This window comes from Sinocyclocheilus rhinocerous, unplaced genomic scaffold, assembly GCF_001515625.1.
Source record: "Sinocyclocheilus rhinocerous isolate Xijiao unplaced genomic scaffold, SAMN03320098_v1.1 scaffold444, whole genome shotgun sequence".
NCBI classification, from domain to species: domain Eukaryota; kingdom Metazoa; phylum Chordata; class Actinopteri; order Cypriniformes; family Cyprinidae; genus Sinocyclocheilus; species Sinocyclocheilus rhinocerous.
The window spans coordinates 472064-489330 of NW_015645540.1; the positions used below are offsets into that span (position 1 = coordinate 472064).

Here is a 17267-nt window from a genome sequence, read left to right on the forward strand (position 1 = left end):
TGTACATTATTGTAGGTCCTCTATGCCCCGCCTCTCTCAAACGCTTAGTTTTCTACAAAGCCCCCTCCTTTGACAAGCGCAGTCTGCTCTGATTGGCCAGCTGACCCAGTGCATTGTGATTGGCCGAACACCGCAAGCACTCGTCGGAAATGTAACGCCCCTTACCATAATCGCGAGCTTCATCTTTCAAAATAAATGTAAAGACAGAGCCCAAAAGGGGAACAGAGTCGCGTGACAGACACAGTGATGAAGCTGGTATGTGTTTGCAGTACACAAGCCACGGTTAAGACAGCTGACTCCACTGTGATGTGACCCCCTCTCTCTCTCTCTCTCTCTTTCTCTCTCTCGCTCGCTCGCGGTCTCTCTCTCTCTCTCTCTCTCTCTCTCTCTCTCTCTCTCTCTCGCTCGCTCGCGCTCTCTCTCTCTCTCTCGCCAGAATTACCTCCTCTCCTAGGTTCACGAAACGGTCGTCCATAAAATGCATTGCTGTTCTGTTGTAAGTAATCTTAAAGATTCCTAAATGCATCTACTTTCGTAAGGCCAAATAAAGTGCTTTTGCTTTCGCACTTAAACACACAGCGTCTCCCTGACATGTTGCTTCAACACTAACTGCGGTTACTTGAAACCACGCCTTCTTTCTTTGCTTGCACATTTGGGCGCATTATGCAAATATTTCCACATGGTGAGGTAGATATGTGGGGGCGTGTTAGAACGAGCCGTTTTAGGGGGGCGTGGCAGAGTCTTAACTTTGATAAAGAATATCTCTTTGGTTTTGAGACTTTAGTCTTTGCAACTTCAGGGATCTTATCTATGCACAATCAGCTTGTAACACTCCAAAGAGAAAGGAAAACTTGAAATCGCATCATATGACCCCTTTAAAGAGTTCCATAAGAAGCTAAAACCTCGTTACAATGTGGCAAAATAAAATAAACAAATGGTGTCACTCACAGCTTATTCTGTAGTCAAACATTGGCTTTAGATATTAACTTCCGCTTGTTTGTACTGTAAATCATTCTGATTATCTTTGTACTTTCGTTATTTTTTTGCACGTGACACGTTTTACCCAATAACTAGGTTGATTTCTTTTGATCTCTTTTTGTTTAATAAAAGGCATACAGCATATTGCATATAGCCTATCTTCTGTAAGTCATATAGATGAACAGATATGTTGATCCATCAGCAAAATATAGTTTACATATTCCCTATGAACATAAACTGTTTTGCTAATAGATGAACCCCGTTTTACACATGATTATCTGCAATACATAGGCCTACAGACAAATATTTTCTTTATTTTTTTTTGTGTTAGTTAGCTGTAATTTTTAGTTATTTTTAACCTAATCAAAATAACCCAACTGCAGTTTGATTGAGATTAATTGGAATGCACAATGAAAAAACATCATTTTTGAGAATTTGAGTTAACTTTTTTTTTTTTTGCAAATGAACTCTTCAAATATATATACAAACAAAGTTTTGTCCTCAAGCTGTACACAAAAGTAGAATAATTAGCATTTGAATGGGAAAGAGACACTTTCACTCATTCTAAGGAAAGTCTTTATTGGTCAATGTACAGAAAGTGCTGCAGTGACCATCAAAGAAGTTAAACAAAAACCCTTTACAAAACAAAAGGAGAGAAACATATACAAAAGAATAGTCTTACATGATTTTACAGGGTCAATCTTTTTAAAAGTTTCTTTTTTGTTTCTGTTCTATAACACACACGGTAAAAAGGACTAGTGAAATATAGGACTGAAAGGTGTGGAAGGTGGACGGAGGGGGAACGGGATGTCTCACAAGGCTGACATCACAAGCACGTTTTGGCTGATGGCATGAGAAATCCTAACCACTGCAACAGACATTACATGAAACCCAATGCACATATTCATAAATGCACGTCAAGGGGAGAAAAAATTAAATATCATCTACAGTTGCTCTGGTTTTACATAAACCTCTCTTCTATATGAAAACAAAACACAGTCAAAAGCCTTTTTTTTTTTTTTTTGCTTTTGTCTGTAGTTTACTTACATGTCAATTTCATTTCTTTTCCTGAAAGATTTAATTGAATTGTACACTGTGGGGAGGTTAGTAAAGACCTTCACAATATACCAAAATAGCTCCAGGCTAAAACCATTGAACAATTTTCTTCTATTTTCTTTCCTTTAATAGTTTAAAAGTGTCTTTGTCTACAGAGACTCAGACAAATCTATTTGAGGTGAAGTGAGGGAGAACCCATCCGCAGTTGAGGTGAGGACACCATGAACAATGAAAGAGAGATGAACACAGACAGAGAGAGGAGGAGGAGGAAACTTCCTCTTCAGCAAGCAAGTGTGGACACAAACAGGCTGTGTGAGGGATGCAGGAGGACGTGAGGAATCTGAGTCACCATTCAACTACTCTACAGTTCCCTATTTACAGATGACAGGCATATAAAAATGTACAGACACACTTCCTCCTATCTTACCACAGAGAAATCCCCCCCCCAAAAAAACTAAAAAATGATTTTTTTTTTCATGTTATCTCCTTACTATATAACTTTTGCTGAAAGAGAACCATCTCAAAATCTCTCTGAGGATCTAAAATAAACCTATTTGCTAGATTTCAAATGAAGAAAATATCATTATTGTATATATTTTCATTGCAAAAAACAACTTTTGGGTATTTACTATTGCAAATCAATGCAATATTCAATGCTACTCTGAAGACAACAAATGGTGAAGGCATAGCCACACTGTCAAATATTAGTTTAGTATTTCAGAAAGGAAGAAAGCATCATGATGTTAGACTCTAATCTGATTAATCGACAGACAAAAAAAAACAAAACAGTTTATGTAAATAAAAAACATCCCAGGGGTGTTGATTCACAATTAATTGCAAATTATCTGTGTCAAATTATCTTTACTTTTTGTGGATCTATTGAGACACTGCAGCTTTATACTACTGAAGTACATACAGGCTTTGCAGGACTGAGGGGTGCAATTCCCAATATTGACCAGCAGGATGCTTTTTGTGGGTGTAGGAAAGAGTCAAAATCAGGCTGATGTGTGACAGCTTTTCAGGCAATAAATTCTGGCTTCTGTAAGTGTGAAAGGGCATTAAATGCGAGTGTTTTATGTATGCATGTGTACGTCTGTATGTGTGTGTGCACAAGTCTATGTCTGCATGTGAATCTTGCTTGTGTGAAGGTGTATGCACATATGTATGTGTGTGTGTGTGTTTTAATAGGGTAACGTAGACGGGTCCCACTCCAGCTTTCCTTTCACTCTTCCCTTCTGGATGCTAGCCTCCTCCTCTTCATCACTGTCCTCAGATTCAGCACTAGAGAGCTCTCCTGCCAGTTCATCCTCCTCTTCGTCTTCACCCTCCTCTTTCTCTGGCTCCTCCTCCCTCACCTCCTCAGCAATCTGAGCCCCATCAATGCCCTACAACCAACAACAGAATGATGCTATATAGACCATCTTCATGATGAAAAGGTAAAACTCCACACATTATAGAGCAGAGTTGTTATTGTTAAAGGAATAGTTAATCAAAATATGAAAATTCTGTCATCATTTATTCACCCTCAGGTTGTTCCAAACCTGCATGAGCTTCTTTCTTCTGATGAACACAAAAGAAGATCTTTTAAAGATCCAATGGTAGCCATTGACTTTGAAAGTATTTGGCTACCATCAACTGTTTGGTTACTAACATTCTTCAAAATATTTTGTTTTGTGTGTGTTCAGAAGAAAAATGATGCTTTCGACTGTATAATACATTCATTCAAAACTCACAACCTAGAGCAGGGATGGCTAACATCGGTCCTGGAGAGCCGCAGTCCTGCAGAGTTTTGCTCCATCCCTAATCAAACACACCTGAACAAGTAAATCAAGGTCTAAGGGTTACTAGAAAGCTACAGGCAGGCGAGTTTTTATCAAGGTTGGAGCAAAGCTCTGCAGGACTGTGGCTCTCCAGGACCGATGTTGGCCACCCCCCGGACCTAGAGTTTCAAAGCAGTTTCCCCAACACTGGTCTTTACCATTAAGGCACATACTGACCTCCATGGGATTAACAGTGATGTTAAGATTGGAGTTGTCCCAGTCCATCTCTGGATCTTTTCTTCCCTCTTCGTCCTCTTTTGAACCGTCCTGGTGGGTGGTGTGGATGCGGTAGATGCCCAAGACCACAATGACCACCAGAGTGGCAATGCACATTACAATTACCACAGTCGCAGCAGGAGGGGTACCTAATGACACATGGGTGAAGACATACACACATTTTTTATTTTATCTTGTTCAACCAAACTGCAAAGTTGTGGCATGTTACTGTACAAAGGGGAATTTTAAATCCAGATTTGATAAAACATGTTCAAAGCAGTTGAATTCTATTATTATTTCATTAAGTTGATACAAACCATTAAAATTGTTATTGTGATTAATAATAATAATAATGTAATTATTTACTGATCATTGTCTTATATCATACTGATGTTGCCAGAGTTTCATACAAGTAAGAATTCCAACATCCTTTCCATGTTAGAGGCATATTTTCCAGTTTTTTCTCAACCAACACCTTGAGACGTGCACAAGTCTCTTATACTCACCAAGGCTGCATTTATTTGGATTATTTATGTGAAAAATACAGTACAAATAGTAATATTGTGGAATAAAATAAAATAAAATATGAATATTATTTACAATTTAAATATATTTTAAAATCTAATTTATTCCTGTGATGCAAAGCTGAATTTTCAGCAGTCATTACTCCAGTCTTCAGTGTCACATGATCCTTCAGAAATCATTCTAATATGCTGATTTGCTGCTCAAGAAACATTTCTTATCAATGTTGAAAACAGTTGCACTTCATAATATTTTTTGAGATAGATAAAAAAAAGTTTACATTATAAATGAATGAATGAATGAATGAGGTATTTATATAGCGCTTTATTGTGTATTGCTGTACACCCAAAGCGCTTTACAATCATATGAGGGGGGTCTCTCCTCAACCACACACCAACTAAATACTGTACCTTTGGTCATGTATACAATACTGTACTGTACCTGCTGATCATTTTAATGTGTCCTTGCTGAATAAAACTATTAATTTCCTTAAGAAACCCTTTTGAACAGTATATAGAGAGAAACAGAAAGAGACGGAGAGAGATTTATGGGTGTTTTAGTCACCCTGCTTTACTTTTAACTGTAGTAAAATAACTGGAATGCATGACCTTGAGTCACTTATTGCTCTAGTCTCTCTATCCTGCAATTATGTATATTCATAGTATTGCTATGACTCACTCAGCCATACAGAAATCGATACAATCCTGGATTACTGTCGTTTAGAGTGTTTCTAAGGGAGGTCTGTGAGGTGAAGCTTATTTAGCCGTGCTGACAGCGGAAGACAGTTTCACACAGTTCACTTTAAGAACAGTGTCGTTTACTGAGACCTTGCAGTCAGCAAGAGCAGGATTGGGAGCATGAGGTCACAGTGCCACCTGCTGTTTTTCCATGTCTCTCCTAAAGCAGCATGTCTCGCATCCTGTCATCTCTCTACCTCTTTCTTTCTTCAGTCCAGAGAGCAGAATGCTCCATCTCGCTGCAGTCAGCTGTGCTCTGTGCGCCCTTGGGGAGATCGCTGGTGTCCCTGGTGTGTGTGTGAGCTGGTAGAGTAAGTGTAATTTCCCAAGCTTCTTCAAACCAACAATACGGTCTCAAGAGCCTGTCGTCCGCTTAGACCAGTGTGCGGGTTTTGTACGTGCATGTGTGTGAATATTTGCTGTAATCTCCCATGAATAGTTTTTGTGACACATTTACTGTCCTTTTAAAGCCACTGGTTTACAATTCAATTAGATGGTTTAACAAAGGAACAACACATTATCAGAAGATAAAGCAACTAATTTTCATTTTCAACACAGTAGTATCATACAGGGTAAAATCACTGCATGACCAGGATTGAATGAACTTATTAACTTATTAAGAGGCATCTTGGCTGACTTTACCTGAGATGTGATCAGAGTTGACAGTATGAACCACCAGTGGATGATGCACCGGTCTCATGAACTGGGATTGGACAGCCATGTGATTGACATGCTCCACGGCCTCTGAGCTGCGCACTATTCCAATCTGAGAGGCGGGACAAACAGAAAATAGTTCAGAGAGACAACCGGGAGAATGAAAATCGAAATGTTTTGAATCCATAACATTATGGCCAGGTTAAGAGATTTCAGCAAAGCTTTGTTGCATTCTAATAAAAAAAAATATATATATATATATTTTATTTTATTTATTTATTTTTTTTTTGGTTAAGCTAGTTATAATAACTCCAGACAAATGCTCTAAAACTGTAACTTTGTCATTTTAACATGTGAAATAAGTTTTAGTAAATTACATTGTCATTTTTTTTTTTTTAATGTTGCTATTCATTTAGGTTTAACTTTTATTTTTAGTTCAGTTTTTATTTATGTATAGTAGATTTCTAATTTTTTGTTTTGCTTAGTCTAGTATTTATATTTTATTTCAGGTTCATTTTAGTGAATTCAAATGTTTTTAATAGTTTTAGTTATACATTTAGTTAACGATAATAACAAATAACAATATAACGATTAACGGCGCATATTTCCCATGTTTAACTTGACAAAAGCAGATGCAGTTAGTGTTTTGAAGGTCTGTTTCGGTATCAGAGTAAGACATGCGGGTCAAGCAAGTTTGAGACGGGCCTGGGTATACAGGTGCATCTCAATAAATTAGAATGTCGTGGAAAAGTTCATATATTATAAATATAAAAATATAAATTCATTAATATGAATTCATTATAAATATAATAATAACATTATACTGTATATAAAAATACTATACAACTGAATTTATAATAATGATCCTATTCAATACTGTATTTATTACAGTATAACTACAGTATAGTCATAAAATCCCCCATTTAAAGCCCCCAGATTTAAATCTGTAAATTTTAGGATATTGTACACTGCACTTAATTTTTTGAAGTACTGTGTCATGGTAGCTGGTTTTGTCTCAAGTGTTCCCACTGATGCAGACCAATTTCCCCTAATTTACTTGGTGTAATCTGTACAATCATTCAGAAAGACTGATGAGCCATTATTTAAATAGGCTACCGTTTTATTACTGCCTGGCTTATTATTGCACTATCATGAATTTTAGATTTATCCTCTCCTAAAAGTTTCAAAAAACCAAAGACTGTGGTTGATCACTTTACATGTCCGTCAGGACGGTGTCTTTCTGTCCTAATGGCCAGTTCTTAATCAGAAATCAAGAGTCAAAAGTGCACAGCTAACTTTTAAGTACTAAGTCCAAAAGTGCAAAAAGCTGAAAGAAGAGCAGGAATTGAAAGAGGGGATAAAGTGAATGGATGATAAAAAAAAGCCCAGTATGAAGGCAGTCTCTGACCTCAAAGTTGAACTCATTGCTTGTGTAGCGTCCATTCAGTTCAGAGCAACTGAGCCGGAACCTTCTCTCAGACAGACCGCCAGGCTTCCAGTTACGGTATCTCACCTGCCTGATGGCCTGTTCATAATGCGCCATGGAGTCCACACCTGAGACCAAAGAAAGACCAGTGTCAGGAACTCGGTCTACTCAGACAAAAGAGCTACAGAGGCCTGGGAGAGACTCAACATGGAGTCCCTGAACAAGTATGAGGTCTTAGTCCTTCTCTAATAACTCTCCAACCACTTTATGAAATGTCACAGTGATTTGAATTTGCCAAATTTGAAAGCCAAATGTACAGTATGATTGATAGAGGCAGCGATCTGTGCAAGAGTCTGAGCAGGATCTGGGTTAAAGGCTTTTGAGCACAATTGAGAGTGACTTTTAAAGATCAAAACTTTTTTCAAATTCTTTAAATGGATTTATATCACTCTTTTGCATTTAATGACAGTGGATGGGGATTTGGGTTGCCAAAATGAAAACGAAAAAAAAAAATAAAAAAAAAAATAAACGCCACCCACAAGATTTATTGTATACACTACTGTTCTAAATTTTCGGGTCAGTAATTTTTTTTAAACAGAAAAGTAATACTTTTAATTGGTAAAATTCATTCAATTGATCAAAACTATTTAAAATAAAAGCTGTTCTCTTTAACTTTCTATTAATCAAAGAATCCTGAAAAAATGTATCTCAGTTTCCAAAAAAATATTAAGCAGCAGAACGGTTTTCAGCATTGATGATAATAATAATAAGAAATGTTTCTTGAGCACCAAATCTGCATATTAAAATGATTTCTGAAGGATCATATGACATTGAAGATGAGAGTAACGATTGCTGAAAATTCAGCTTTGCTTTCACAGGAATAAATTACACTTGATTAATTACACTAAAATGTATTCAAATATATAACAGTTATTTAAAAATTTAATAATATTTCACAATATTATTGTTTTCACTGTATTTTTGATTAAATAAATGCAGCCTTGGTGAGTATAAATGACTTCTTTCAAAAACATTAAAAATCTTACTGTCCCCAAAGTTTTGAACTGTAATGTATAACAAATAATCTAAAGCCATAAAATAGCTTTGCGTAATTGAAAACAGATAGAAATGTAAATCACATAATATGTAAATGTCAGTAACAGAGTCACTGTACAAATGGATACAGATAGAAAAAAATTCTCAGTGAATGGGGTTAAAATGTCAGTCTGTTCCTCACACAAATCTATGGTTTGGCTTCAGAAGACTTATATGACACACACGTCAAATGGAGATCTTTTATTGCTTTTATTGTGCTTTTTTTTTTGTCATGTTGGAGCATGGTCCCCATTCACTGTCACATGCTTCAACTCGTCTCCCTTTGTGTTCTACAGATGTGTAAATGATGACAGATTTCTCACTTTTGGGTTGATTGCATGAACACAAGGAATACAATCAATGTAATACAATCAATGTCATGTTGCAGAAGTTGAACATCTACAGATACATTAAAGATCTAGATTTAAATATGTTCTACATGTAGAACTTATGTAAAAATGAAGCAATGGGAAGATAGAAAGTAATAAGCTGTGGATAAGCAATAAATGAAAGGGTCACTGCAAAGTAGAGTGAAAAAGAGATTATGAGAAACATTCTAGCAGCAGATGGCTGTATAGTAGATCGAGACATGTGGTCGACCATACCGTAGATGGAGATGCCAGAGGTAGAGTTGGTGGCATCCAGATGTTTGCCCAAGAGAGAGCTGTGGTGGATCTCCAGACTTTCCCGCTCCGGTTCCAGCTCCTCTCCGATCACCAGCACATCACAATAATCCAGGTTATGCATCAACTCCAGCACACCAGGCCTCCGGACTACACACACAAACACACACACACACACACAGTTACACAAGGACAAATACGCAGTAGCAAATATATGACCTCCTGCCGTATCCACAAACAACCATTGATTGTGTATGAATTTAATTTAGATGATTTATTGTTTCACTACTCCTGGCTCTCAATTCGATAAAAGAAGCCGGACACATTTGTTGAACTTTAAATGAAAAAGGACACTAATAAAAAACAATTGACTTAAGGTCAGTGTCAGTGTAATAACCAGCAGAAGGCATTTATAATCTTGATGATAATAGACTAAACCATTATTTAAAAAAAAAAAACAACATGCTGGGAAGAATCCGTGGGAAGCAAATTCAGTAAATATTCTAAAACGTTTATACGATTACATTACAGGCAAAATGTGCAACTGTGGCACCTCTGAAATAGATGAATGCAAAGCAGTGAGATTGTTAATATATGAGCTGTGAAAGTGAGTCATCTATCACCTATGCTGAGGGTGGCGTCAGTCTTGGTGACGGTACTAATGATGTGTATGTCCTTGAACAGGTCCACCCCGACAGGGGCCCGGAGCTGAGCCGCGGGCCAAACCAGCCGCTCCACTCCAGCAATGGTGATCCGAGGTTCACTGGGCGGCAGCACCATCACCATCGCTTTGATGTCAGGAATGGAGATGCACGTATCTTCACCAAAACACCTACAAAATTGCAAAATAGAAAGGAAGGAAACAAGAGACTTATTCGGTGTAACACTGGAGGTGTAGAACTGATGCAAGGGCCACAGACTGACACGAAAATAACTATTTTAAAACAGTTTCAGCTCTGATGGGATAAGTCGTGTACAAAACGTCTGTTTCTGTCCTGTCTACGCCATTCTGGAAATTGCTTTTAGGCAAATTTTACACCAACAATACTTTTGGGCAGAGTTTTTCCCATGTTTATGACGGAATGAGACCAGAACTAGTAACATGTTTGGACACGCCTACTCATTGTGATTTTCATCATCAGAAACATTCATCCAGATGTGTCCAAAGTTTTGACTTTGTGTACATATGAATAAAGACATAAAATAAAGATAAAAATGAGCAAACAAATTAGGAAATACATAGTAAATACTTTTTTACAAGGATAATATTTTTTGCAACACCAACCAACACAAACCAACATTGTAAGTAGTACATGAAAAGTTTAAATTAATTAAAATGAAAGCAATTAAAATTTAAATTAAGGAAATGCATAAAATAAAATAGAATAAAATAAAATAAAATAAAATGTAGGCAAATGCATAAAGGTCATTTTGGCTTCCTTTACGGAGACTCGTGTTAAAAATACGAAAGTGTTTGTTTTTTCCCCCTAAACCTATGATTAACAAATTATTATGTAAATTACATTGTTGAGGCTCACATACAAGATTCATAAAGAATACATGAAATATCAAGGAATTAAGTAAGTTATTTAAAAATGTCCCCCCTTTATGCAGACAAACACACTTTAACACTGCAAATAATTAAACACTCTTGCTTCCCAAAATAAAGTCTGTATCTCACTTTGAGTAAGAGCCCATAAAAATGCACTGACACTCACAAAGTCTCTTTTTCAAGTGAGTGTTTGGACAGTTGATGACAATAGTATCTAACTTTTGTTTCAGACTGTCATCGTCACCTTCAGCACATGTCGCACCTCACAGGTGAAATCAATCATGGGACCAATTAATGATGCCGAAACATAGTTAGTTTTAAAGCAACGAGTCGACAAAAAATATTTGCGAGAACAAGAGCAGTGTGCTCAGTTTGGTGCCACCTCCTCCTGATGCCAGCTGAAGAGGTTGGTATGGCAGTCAGAAGCCGTGTTGATTAAGACTGAGGTGCTGAAGCGTGGACTGCAACAGACTCGCACACAGACCTGCTAGGGAAATTGGAGTCTCTCCAGCTTAATTACAGCTAGTATGCGAGGAGAAAGGGGGAAATGAAGTGTCTAAGGATTAACAGGCCTCCCTTTCGCACGATGCACCCAGTAATTACTCTTTTTCAAGGGTGAGCCCTAAAGAGCATTCATTGGTTTACTAATTCATTTATATACTTGCCTGCTAATTAAGAACTATCTATTTGTTCAAGACAACAATGCGCTTTCTGCCACCATCTCGGGCGGAGTGATGCTTAGTTGCGCTCGAGCGATGGTGCACTATCTCCCTCAGGTAATTTCTCTGTGCGGCTCACCTAAACGCTCTCCCTCAAGTCGCCACGGAGAATGGCCTTGAATGAGAAGGAAGGGGAGCACAAAATTGTGTGGAACCAACAAAACAATTACGTCTAATGACTGCAGTAAAAATAATGGTGGAAAGTTTGTGATGTGTTAAAGTGGCTCCCTTCGGTCGACTTGAGCTACATACTAAAAGAAAACAGTCGAGAGCACACTCACTCATTAAAAAGGCTTTGTGAAAAAGGCCAACAATCTTGCTTTATTTACAGGGCTGATTTAAGGATATTGGGAGCTGGTCTAAGCCAGACTACCGCTATTACAAGAGCTACGGCTCACTCCACTATCGACCAGGGAAGTCTGTTCTTATTTAGGCAATCCTCTTCACCAGTGCACACTAGACAAGTGTAGAAGCCTCTCTCTTCTTTTCATTCTCTCCCACTCTCACTTTCTTCACGCTAAAGTTTCATTTGGATACGTATTAGCCATGTGCGATTGGATCCAATAGGTTTCATTAGACTGCTGTCAGATGACATGATCCTTTCACCCTTGACAATCAAATAAGCGTCTCAAAAGAGAAAAGGACACCCACAAAACCTTGGGAATTTAGCTAGCAGTTTCAGAAGTGCTGCATTTTCATTTTTTTAAAGAAAAAATAATGGTAAAAGTGTAATATTGTGAAATATGATTGCAATTACAAATAATTGTTTTCTATTGCAATATATTTTAACATTTATTTCTGAGATGACAGAGCTGAATTTTCAAAAGCCATTACTCCAGTCTTCAGTGTCACATGATCCTTAAGAAATCATTATAATATGTTTGTTTGGTGCTGAAGAAACATTGTTGAAAACGGTTAATATTTTTGTGGAAACCATGATATTTCTTTTCAGGATTCTTGGATGAATAGAACGTTCAAAAGAAGAGCATTTCTATGAATATTTCCACCCTCTGCCAGCTGTAGCGACAACAATGTCTCATAAACAATGCAGGTGTTTTGTAGTTGAATGTAAAAGTGAACATAAGAGTTTTCATTTTCTCTCGACATCAGAGCCACTGAGGACGCAGTGGATTAGTTTTGTTTTTGATGGTAACGCACCACCGAATACACCTAAATTTGTTTATGTCTGTGCAAATCATTTTACTCCATGTTAAAAAAAAGTTTTGTCTTTTTTTTTCTCCAAAAAAAATAAATAATAATTTCTCCATACTACTTTTTGAACGAGAGACAATTCAAGGCAGGTTTTGCTAAAAGGTTAAAGCTCAAGGATGGATCAGTACCCACTGTTCGTGATCCAGCTGCACCTCCAGAAGAAGTCTCACACTTTTTATTTTTATGACTATTTGCAAATTGTCACGGAAGAGAGGGGTGGGGGTGAGCAGTAGCTCATTAGCATTTAAAAACCGAAACGGGTTGCTGTGAACAGAGCTGTTTTTGACAATGTAAAAAGGGTGTTGTTTTACATGACCATTGAGGAATTTTAACCAAAGTATGTTGCAGACATTTCATGAAGACCCTAAAGAACCATAGCAACTTGTGGAAAATGGGCATCCGATGTCCCCTTTAATTATCAGTTTAGATCTCTCTCTGGTATGCTGCAACAGAAACCATATTTAAAAAAAAAAGTTGTGGAAAAGCTATCCAGCTCAACAACTGAGCTATTGTAGGCATTTAAATCCGCAGCTTGAATCACAATTATTTATTAGAGGAGTGTGAAATCTACAAAATAAATAACTTCTGTTCATGAAAGGGAGTCCAGGTGGTGATCAATAAACAAGAACCATCGAACCATCATCTTCCCCAATTATTGACCTGAAGTGCTTGATAGTAAAGCCTCTGTGCATTTTATTGTGTGAGAGGATGGTGGCGACAAGACGAGAGAGATATACAGTGAGAGAAAAGAGATAAAAGAATGTAAGATCACCATTAAAATGAGACAAGAAGTAACCCCTGTAAAGTCTTAATATATTATCACATTGCTTTAGATGTCACATTAACAGCTGGAAGTCCTGCTCTGCACCATTTTTTGCTCTGCTGTGGGGTAACAGTAGTGTGTTATTCTACAATATACTGCAATATGTTGTGGTAGTTCACCCAAAAATAAAAAATTCTGTCATCATTTACTCACCCTCATGTTGTTCCAAATCTATATGGCTTTGTGTGAAACCCAAAATCAGATGTTTAGGCCAGATGTCCAGGCTGCTCTTTTCAATAAAATAAAAGTGGATCTGCTGTGGTCACATAGTTTAGAAAGTCAGTCATACAGGTTTGGGACAATAAATGATGGCATAATACTCATTTTTGTGTGATTTCCTTTAAGCTATGTATTGTGCAGAGCTGTGTTGTCACTCTCTGACCTGTGCTGTGTGACAGTATCTTTAATTGTGTTGTACTGTACTGCGGAGGCTGGCTTTCTGACACAGCAGATTTTATTTCATCATGGCCTTTCATGTTCTCTTCAGCTGGTCTCACTACAGTCATCACCACCAGCAGGCCTGTCCATTATCCACATAAACAAGAGCACTGCCAGAACACTACATGCTGCTGAAAATAACAGCTTCAGCCAAGTTGCTTTGCTATTAACTCTATAGCTCAAACACTACATGGCTCTTGCAATACCAAGGTCATGGGTTCAATTACTAGGGAATGCATGAACTGATAAATTGTATGTCTTAAATGTAATGTAATTTGAATAAAATTATCTGCCAAATGCATAAATGTAATGGTTATAAGCTGGTTTTAAGATGGTCTATTTGGTCTCCCAGCTTGTGAGCAGCTGGTTCAGGCAGTTTTAAGTGCCCAAAACCTCTCTTAAACTTGCAAACCAGATCAATTTGATGATTATTAATGACAATTGTTCTCATTTGAGAAATTTAATTTCAGAATTACTGCACTTTCACATAAGCACGAATCAAGAGAATGACAACCTAATATAAATTCCTAACTTATTATATTTATCATAGCTTATGCATTAACACACTCTTCACAAAAACTGGTAAAACCTTACCAGGCATCTCTTAAAAAACAGAAGTTTTTCTATTAAAACAACAATCGGCACCTTTTTGCAGTACAGAATGTGTGCATGGTTGCCAGGTTAGGTAGATTAAGTAAAACACTGGGCAGTAACCATTCATCTTTAGAGACTTAAGAGAAAAGTTTCAATCTGGTAACCCCAAGCGTGAAACCTTGTGAAGGCTTGTTACCATTATAACAGAAATGTCAAATGAAAAAAACTTTCAGGATAAATAACCAGAAGACAATTATGGTTAATTAATCAAGAGAAGCAGCAATCGTGATCCTGATTAAAATACAATTACTCATGCAGCCCTGGTATAAGCTGTATTTTTCAGTAGGGCTACACTTTGGAGAAAAAAACTATTTTATTTTCTCTTCACCTCTACTCAGTTTTGCTGGGGTAAGTTTCTTTGGGATATGTGGATATGAGTTTAGGGCACAGCCAGATTAGATACAGGTACTTGAGAGTCATGCAGTGTAAGACAGATGTTATCGGTAACCAGAGCAACCTCATCCCTTAGCTCTGTAGTATTGATCAGAGAAAACCTTCTGCTGCCGCTCATCCTTCACTCATAAACATCTAGCCTTGCTTTTATTAACAACACTTGCTTGTGAGATTAAAAAAAAATAAAATGATCACCACACATTCAAAGCACTTAACACTTTAAATGAACCCCAAAAATGCAAGCTAATTACACTTAATCATTCGCTCGAATATTTACTCCTATACTTAGTATTCATCCTGTAGAGATTTCATTGCAGCGTTATCAATCTATTAAAGTCTTTATGAGCTGATGTTGTTATGCTTGATGGGATGTTTTTGACTTTTAGTGCGGTACTCACTGGACTGTAGTGGTTATGTGGAGTTTGCGCAGACCGGGAGTGGGAAACTGCCGAGAGTTGATGTAGGAAACTTTTGTCATGGCTGTGTTGATGCTCTCCAAGTCATCTGCCTCCATGACCAGCACTGACTGAGCCGGGTTGAAGTGGAACTGAGAAGGATCAAGACAGTGTGAGAAAGAGCCAATTTTCATAATCGAGAGAGAGGAAAAAAAAAAACCTAAACGCAAAGGAGCAAATGACCGAGTCAACACATTTACATATAGATGAATAAATGATGGCTGGGAATGACTGACATCAAAGGAATCTCAAATATATTCAGATGATATTAAAGAGATGGACAAAGAATGGAATGCCTATAATCTTTCCAATGAAAGGCTTTCATATATGTATGTGTATGTGTGTGTGCGCATGTACCTTTATGCCTTTTCCCAGACTCTCAAGCGAGCTGATGTCCAGGCCTTCCTTGCAAGCCTGTAGGCAGGAGATCACCTTTTGAGTTGCAATCTTCCCAGGTCGGATAGTCAAGCCTGAGAGGCTTCCCCGGAAATACTGTGTGAACCTTGGAGTGGTCACCTCTCCTCCTGTAAACAAACACATTACAAATCATGCACACGCATACTTGCAGTCACTGGCAACAAAATATACTGTACAAAAGCAAAAGATATCTGGAAGCTAAGTGGCACTCTGTGTGTGTGTGTGTCAAAAAGTCAAAAACACTTTATCTGACACTATCCAGAGGTAGGAAGACAAGCCTGTCTACTGAAATGCCTCCATCTGCTAGGTGTTTAAAAAAAAATGTTTTTGTATTCTTTGCTGTCTATGATGATAATATATGGTAATATATCAAAACAGACTCTGATGGACCATCTACAAGAAATCAGTTCATTTATATATTCTATATATCATTTTGTATAAATATTTTATTATTATTTACAGTTTTTGCAATCGAGAATTACACTGATATTCCTCAGATTTTTCTGCTTAAATACAAATTTATGCAAATAATCCAGCTCAAAACATTTAAGTAGATTTTATTCAAAGTTTTCATAGATAATTTCATCCTTAAGTGTGACGTATGCTAGACTTCTCCAATCATTTAATCTGCTTAAACCCCGACTCTTTCTCACAACCATCTGCAAGCTCATATTCAGATCTGCCTGCATCCAATCAACAACTGATGAATAGAACCAAGTCGCCAATAACACATGCCTGTCGCCAATAACACATGCTGTTTTCCCTCCCATACATCCCTGACTGATGAGCTGGCAGATTTGGGCAGTCTAATAGCTCCAGATGCAGCAAATACTGTCACTCCTAAAGCCTCACAATGAGGGTCTGTGCTTCCAATGCTTAATTGCTTCTGTTTTTAAATTATTTAGTTGACAGATGTTATCAATTAAATGTTATTCCACAGATGAAACAGCAGAGGAACATTTGCATTCTCGTTCGTGCTCCCCCTAAAGGACAAAAGCGCTAATGAGACTGCAGTCCTCGCATGTCACGTCACATCTGTATCGATCATTAGCTGCATGACAGACAATAACAAGCAGAACACATCCTGAGCCCTGTGGAAAAGGCATGGCCATGACCTTACGTTTAGATTAGCACATCTGATTTCATATTTTAATAGAATAATAATTAAATAAAAAATATGACTAATATGAAAATAGTAATACTAATTAAAAATAGTCATATGTTACTGAGAAGAAGCAGCTCAGTAATGGCCTTATTTATCTCTCTTTACACATGCTTATTTTAGAGCAGTCTTTTAAAAACATTTTTCTTTGTTTTTATTTTTCTATGTTTTTAAGGAACAAGGAATGTGAATATTTTTAAGGATACTTTTATGCTCATTTATTTTTTACCAAATTATAACAGAATTTACACTTTTGGGGAAAATATTCCAAATGTTTTATTTCACACAATAACCCCCCCCCCCCCCCAAAAAACA

General features: G+C 37.3%; 1 protein-coding gene across 1 annotated transcript in view; it reads right to left on the minus strand.

Annotated features, from left to right (window-relative positions):
* Nucleotides 1-1540: 1540 nt before the first annotated feature.
* LOC107706338 (calsyntenin-2-like) overlaps nucleotides 1541-17267 on the minus strand; it is a 223520-nt gene continuing 207793 nt past the window's right edge. Inside the window, exons 10-17 of the mRNA XM_016510011.1 lie at nucleotides 15731-15897; nucleotides 15317-15465; nucleotides 9751-9959; nucleotides 9110-9277; nucleotides 7392-7537; nucleotides 5972-6095; nucleotides 4032-4219; nucleotides 1541-3419 (exon numbers count right to left, since the gene is read on the minus strand). Coding sequence (XP_016365497.1) covers nucleotides 3216-3419; nucleotides 4032-4219; nucleotides 5972-6095; nucleotides 7392-7537; nucleotides 9110-9277; nucleotides 9751-9959; nucleotides 15317-15465; nucleotides 15731-15897 — 1355 coding nt within the window. The 3' untranslated portion in view covers nucleotides 1541-3215. The remainder of the gene's footprint in view (nucleotides 3420-4031; nucleotides 4220-5971; nucleotides 6096-7391; nucleotides 7538-9109; nucleotides 9278-9750; nucleotides 9960-15316; nucleotides 15466-15730; nucleotides 15898-17267) is intronic.